Genomic DNA, 7,176 nt, shown 5'->3' on the forward strand with positions numbered 1-7,176 from the left:
CTAAAACTCGTTTGACTTCTGTAGAGTTTCTCCAGATTAACAAGTGAGACCAAAATAATCAGGCAGCAAATCAATAGGTTTGCTAAGCTTAATAGAAAAGGTCCTTTATCTAGACACTATCTCCTTTTCCAATAAAAGCCTATTAAAATGATAGTAACATTAGCAGTATGGGAAATCACTTGTGCATACAGGTTGATGAAATTAAGCATATGGTGTGTCTTGACTTGCCATTTTCAGTTCTGCTGGGAATATCGTCATTAACCAACCACCAGCTCTCAATACTGAGCCTATAAAATGATTGGCATTTTTAAAGGTAAATATTGCATAGTGACTGTTCAAGTGCTTCTTCTGTTACAAGAGCTATTGCAACTGCTACTGATATGTTGCCAGCATTGACATTGAAGGTCACTGAATAAAGCCAAACGGGGTCATAGATTGAAATTAAATGCTCAGAACATGGGTCCAGGGATAAAAAGAAACATTTAAAGAAAATCTGAATATGAGTTAATGAAAATAAATTCCAATTAGTTCAAAAACGTTGCTCGCATGATTGTTTTTAAGGATTTTATCAATTTTTTTTTGTCTTATCTAAAAAATACAAAATGTGTCAATTCTGGTTTTGTGAGAGGAGTTTTTCTGGATCACAAAGATATATGATGCAGGCTCTTACATTGCCAGTCTCAGCTGCTTCTTCTTGGAGAATATCTTTCTTTTTCCAGGCAGTGCGTATTAAGAAAATTTAGTGGACTGTACGTACACACAAATAGTTTCAAGACTATTCTGAGAAAATTACATATAAGCTCTTATGAATAAGAAAATATTATTATCAACATTTAACTTTTTTTTTTTCCCATTCAAATACAATTTGCTAGCAGTAACTATAAAAAAATTAACATTTTTCTCAAGGGTAAAATTAATTTTTTTTTAATATTCTATAGGTTTCCCTGTCTTCCATGTTCTTTCTTTTCTTTCCCTTTTTGCAAAAGAATTAACCTTTCAGTGACTTAAAAGGTCCCCATCTGTAAATCAGATAAGAGAAAAAGTATTGTGTGAAATATAAGACCTGTCAACAACTCATATATTTCTTATTATTTATGAGTATTCCATGTTCTGAAATGAAGCCACAAAAATATTAGCTAAATTATTAATAATGATTGAATTTGTTAAAATTGTAATGAAATATATGTATTTATGTCATAACCTGTCATTTTGCAGACAGCTTACAAAAAGTGGATTAAGTTTGGCAAATAAATCATCTCTAGCAAATTGTTCATCTAACTAACAGTTATAGTTACTGCTTTTTTCAATTCACTTTTTTTTTTTTTTTGACTCTTGACAACACATCAAGAGAAAAAGTAATCTTGTCTGTGAGGTGCGTTTACCCCAACTGTCACAATTCCCAATCTAGTTAATAGTTTTTCAGCTTATAATTCATTATAGGGGTGAATTTTCTGCAGATTTTACCATGGATTTCTGAGATTTTTCATGCTTCAAAATAGGCACTTTTAGATTAAACATTGGCAAATGCTGAGGTAGAATGTCTATTGCAAATTGAACGTTGAGTTTTCACAGATGGTTATTCAGCCAAAATATATCTTTCATACATTGCCAATATAAAATTTGTGTTACCTGTGGCTGGATTAGGTTATGAATAACCCAAAGTATGTGCTGCACCTGAGTTATTAAATGCTTTCAGATGCACACTAGAGATATCGGTGTACAAATATTTTAGCCATTACTGTGTGAAGAAATTTCTAGTGTAATGAAGTTTACTAACAGTCAAGCATAGTGCAAGTCAAACTCAACTAGCCTACTGCTGGAGATAGCACAAGTCTAGTAGTTTGCAGAATATTCTCTGTATGTTTCTTTATTCCTAAGTCTCTCTCCTTTCCAAAAGTGGATCACTGACAACAGATTTTTTGGAGATGGTAGTGTCACTAAATTAGTCATCTTGTAGAGAACTCTTTTCTCTTAAAAAGTATTCTATTTTAACAAGTATTCTAATCTGACAGAAACTTCTTCATGTTTCCAATAAAATAATTCATGTACTTTGTATTAATATAAGATCACCATTTGCAAGAAGAGAGAAGTATTTTTAAGATAAATTTTCACGTTTTGGAGACTTAAAATGTTTCTTTACTAACAGAGACAGGTCTGTATTCTTCTTTCTTGAGTTTATCTGTGGTTTTCACCCATGTTTTTCACCCATGTTGGGCGCAAACTGAAACACAAGAAGTTCCAGCAGAGTATGAGAAAACACTTTACTGTGAGGGTGACAGAGCACTGGAGCAGGTTGCCCAGAGAGGCTATGGAGTCTTCTCTGGAGATAACCAAAATCTGTCTGGATGTAATCCTGTGCAACATGCTTTAGGTAACCCTGCTTGGTAGGGGGCTTGGACTTCATGACCTCCAGAGGTCCCTTCCAACCTCAATCCTTCTGTGATCCTGTGATCCTGTGATGTTCCATCTCCGTGTACTTTTAATACAGTTTATTTTGTAAACGTAGCAAGCCTGCACTTACTGAATATGCTTGTTCAAGCATAATACTGTATCTTTACCAATACAGTTAAAGATGGAATAAAACTCAAACTCATATCACAATTAAGGTAAATTAAGAATTCAGATTAGTGGCATTCAGTCATCAAATAAATCCAGTAGGTAACAATATGTAATTGTGGTGCTGACACTAAATGCTGCTTTTTTTTTCTTTTTTTTTTTGACTTAACTATGGAAAATGTAGAGTAGCCTCTTTCCTTATTCTCACATTCTATCTAAAATTTCATCCCTTCCAATGTATTTGCTCTGCTGCTGAAGTGCATCATTATCCTGAAAACCTTCATTTCCATCTTACACTTTTGCCAGTCTAAATTCCCTGAGCAGCTGATAACCTTGAGTCATCATAAGGAAGTACAGCAATTCAAGTGCCTGTTTAACACTTTTCCCTTAAAATCATTGTCATCTTGCTGTTCTCATTTTCCTCTTTCAGATGATAACACAAAGGTGACTTAGTAAAAACTGATGGTTAGATGATGCACCATAGCAGCTTTTGAATAACACAGTTTTTCAGTCTAGAAGAAACCACTGAGTAATTCAACATCAGGTTAGCAATTAATTTTAGGAAGCTATTAAAAACATTGTTCCCAAACATACATGTTTACATGTATATATTAATGAAAAATGAGGAAAAAAGTTAAAGATTTCCCAACAAGAATGTATCTGAAGAAAAAAAGTTTACAATTTTTCTGTGGTTTGTATATATATATATGCATATATATATATGTATATATTTTTATGGGTGCCTTTATGTATTATCTGCAATTTCTAACTCAATATTTTGACTCACTGAGGGTCTCATTCTTGGCAGTATTAGGCAAAGTATCACCAGCAGGTCAAGACTGATGATCCTTACTGTCTACTCAGGGTTGGTGAGGCTGCACCTGGAGTACTGGGTACAGTTCTGAGCCTCTCAGTACGAGAGAGACATGGACATACTGGAAAGAGTACAATGTAGGGCCACCATGATGATGAAGAGACTCTCCTGTTTGGAGAGGCTGAGAGAGCTGTGACTGTTCAGCCTGGGTAAGAGAAGTCTCAGGGGGAACCTTGTTAGTGTCTATAGATACCTGGAGGGAGAGTGCAAAGAAGGTGGAGGCAGGTTATTCTCAGTGGTGCTCAGTGCCAGAACAAGAAGTGATGGGCACAAACTGGGACGCAAGATGTTCCATTTAAACATCAGGAAACATTTATTGTGAGGGTGACTGAATACTGACACAGGTTGCTCAGAGAGGTTGTGAAATCTCCCTCATGGAGGTTTTCAAAAGCTGTCTGGACATGGTCCTTGTGCAAACTGCTTTATGTGTCCTTGCTTGAGCAGGGGGTCGGACCATATGGTCTCCAGAGGTCACTTCCAAACTCAACCATTCTGTGATGCTGTGATTATGTTGCAAGCTGGTCAGGCTGCCCTTGGTGATACAAATCTTTCATCAGTTTTTCACCTGGAACTTCTTGCTGATGGTGCAAGAGGTCAGTTTTTCTCTGTTTAGTCTCTGTATAATCCTTTGAATAAAGATTGTTACCGTGTTGGTCTGGACAAGCATTTCAGGGTGAATTAGACAAAGACTTCATAGGATTCAGTTATCATTATTGTGATTCAATCTCCTCAAAAACATATTTATAACTAAATCATGTAGCATATTCCATCACAAATAACACTAGTTTTTACCAGTTGTGAACCTTAATAGAAATGAGATGATAATTCATAACTCTATAAAGCAAAGCATTTGGAAGATCTCTATGCCAAGAAATTAATCTCTTCTTTCCAGCTGAGAAAGTAGGTGTGAGACACAATCAGCCAAAATCACATTTGTGGCAATATTTAATATCTGACATCTCAACATTTTCTTTAGGGATCCTTCACGAGTGTTATCAACATTAAAAAAAAATAAAAATTTGTGGACTTTCTGACATATAAGGAATATTAGAACTAATTTAAGCTTTGTAGTGGGTTTATGTGGCAAGATTTTGGTAGCAGGGGGCCATAGGGGTGGCTTCAGTGAGAAGGATCTAGAAGCTGCCCCATGTTTGGTAAGGGCCCCACTGCTGACCAGAGCTGAGCCAATAAGTGATGTTGTTTTGCACCTCTGTGAGAGCATATTTAAGACAAGGAAAAAAAAAAAAAAAAGCTGCACCACACAGCAGCTGGGAGAGTGAGAGGAGTGAGGAACAGCCTTGCAGGCACCAAGGTCAGTGAAGAAGGAGGGAGAGAGGTGCTCCAGGCATCACAGCAGAAGTCCCCTGTGGCCTGTGGTGAGGACCATGGTGAAGCAGGCTGTCCCCCTGCAGCCCATGGAGTACCACGGTGGAGCAGGGTTCCATGCTGCAGCCCGTGGAGGAGACCACAGTGGAGCAGGTGGACCTGCACTGATGGAGACTGTGGCCTGTGGAACACCCCTGCCAGAGCAGATTCCGGGCTGGACCTGTAGCCCGTGGAGAGGAGACCATGCAGGAGCAGGTGACCTGTCAGGAGTTGCTGCCCATGGGGGATCCAGGTTGGAGCAGTTTGCTCCTGAGGGATGGACCCCGTGGTACGGACCCATATCTGGAGCAGTTCTTGAAGAGCTGCTGCCTGTGGGAAGCCCAAGCCGCATCAGTTCAGCAAGGACTACATCCTGTGGGAGGGACCCCACAGCACAGGAGACAAGAGTGACCGAGAAGGAACGGCGGCGAAGAAGCGCTATAGACTGACCATAACCCCCATTCCCCCGTACCCCTGCGCCGCTCGGGGGGAGGAGGTGGAAGAGGGTGGTTGGGGAGGAAGGTGCTTTTGGTTTCTTTCCTTTGTTTCTCGCTTTTCTAGCTTGTTAGTAATAAGCAATAAATCTTACTATCTCCCTATGCTGAGTCTGTTTTGCCCGTCACAATAATTACTGTGCGATCTCCTCGTCCTTATCTCAACCCTTGAGCCCTTTTCATCGTATTTTCTCCCCGTTCCTCTTGGAGGAAGGGGAGTGAGAGAGCGGTTGTGGTGGAGCTCAGCCGCCCACCTGAGTAAAACCACCACAAGCTAATAACCTTTTTCTAATATTCTCATTAAATTCAATTATTATTATAACTAATCCTATATTAATTCAAATCTGGGATCAAGTTTGTCATTCTTTCCTAAGAGAATAAAACGTTATTTCTGCCATTCTTATTCCATGCATTTCATCCCTCAGAAGGGAGACATGGCTAGTCTATCTTATTGAAAGTAAGAAATGTTTAAAATGGTGTTCCACATCTTTAAATGTGAAATTTGGTAAGGAAAATCTCTCAAGAAGTGAGCATGAGCAGTGGATTGGTCTATGTAGGGAGGTGGAAGTGTTTTAGCAGTAGATTACAGAATCACTGAGGGAGTCCTGCTTAATGCAGGAGCTTTGCATCTTTAAACTTGTCATCTCTGGTTCTGTTGGTATTTTTTGAATTACTGAAAAAAAATAAATCCTAATTTTCCTCTCACTTTCATATTTCAAAGTACAGTGTTAACTTAGTTTGATCATTCTGTTTCTCTATTCATGTCTTTTTGATACTGAATTTTCCAGGTAGATATTTTTCAAGTGGAAGCAGTAGATATCGGGACTCTGCAAAGGATGGTGGTCGAGAAAGGCAAAGGCTCTGACTGGCTTCTAGAGAAGATTACTGTGAAAGAGTCAGCAGCTGCTGGGAAAGAAACATTGTTTATGGCTCAAACATGGCTTAAAGACAGACGTGATGGAAAATGTAACTCAGTAACTCTGAATGCCACAGGTCAGTATTGTCTTGAAACTATCATTTGGTAAGAAATTCATTCCAAACTGAAGAATGTGATTTGCTTCTATAAACAAGTTATGGTATAAAACATTTCAATAGAGCATGTCATTATATAGGGAATGAATGTGTCTGAACACTGTTGTTTTTTAGTACTATTTAATAACCTCTATTTGCAAGAGAATAATTTGTGTTTTGTTAATCTAGATTTGCAGTGGTGGCAATGGCTGCATTGGCAAGTTTTACTTCTACTTTGAAACTTGCAAACACTTTTTAAAGCTTCAAATGCTTCTGCTTGCCATTTGATAGGCATAGGAAAAGTGGGGTAGATAGTAGGGCAAACTGTGTTTAAGCAGTGGAGGATATGTCACCATTGTATTCAAGCAGACTGTTTAACATGATTTATGCCACAATGTTAGGGTAGTTTTTCCCCGAAACTGGGCATACGTTTGGCTGATGCCAAGTGGGGACACCTAGAGCAGGCTGTTCAGATGGGTGTTGAAGATCTCCAAGGAGGAGACTCCACAGCCTCTCTGGACAACCTGTGTCAGTGCTCCATCACCTGCATAGCACAGAAATGATTCCCGACATTCAGAGGGAGCCTCCTGAGTATCTGTTTATGCCCATTGCCTCTTGTCCTGGCACTGGGCACCACTGTGTGTATGTAATGTATATTTAGTGTATATAAGGTTATACAATATGGTTTTACACGCACACACGCAAAGAAAATAGAAGGGAAAAAGAAAAAAAAAAAGCTTTTGATTATTTCTCCAAGAATGCATTGATTTGGTAGAAGAATTTTTTATTTTTTTTCTGTTTTTTTTTTTTTATATATATATATATATACAATAAATGGAACATCTAAGCTTGGTTGAAAGTGGTTGAAAGAAGACT

General features: G+C 38.3%; 1 protein-coding gene across 1 annotated transcript in view; it reads left to right on the forward strand.

Annotated features, from left to right (window-relative positions):
* The window catches only part of RP1 (RP1 axonemal microtubule associated), a 221,968-nt gene that overhangs the window by 193,282 nt on the left and 21,510 nt on the right, over positions 1-7,176 (forward strand). The window contains 1 exon segment of the mRNA XM_048072444.2: positions 6,078-6,282. Coding sequence (XP_047928401.2) covers positions 6,078-6,282 — 205 coding nt within the window.

The sequence above is a fragment of the Anser cygnoides genome, chromosome 2 (assembly GCF_040182565.1).
Source record: "Anser cygnoides isolate HZ-2024a breed goose chromosome 2, Taihu_goose_T2T_genome, whole genome shotgun sequence".
NCBI lineage: Eukaryota > Metazoa > Chordata > Aves > Anseriformes > Anatidae > Anser > Anser cygnoides.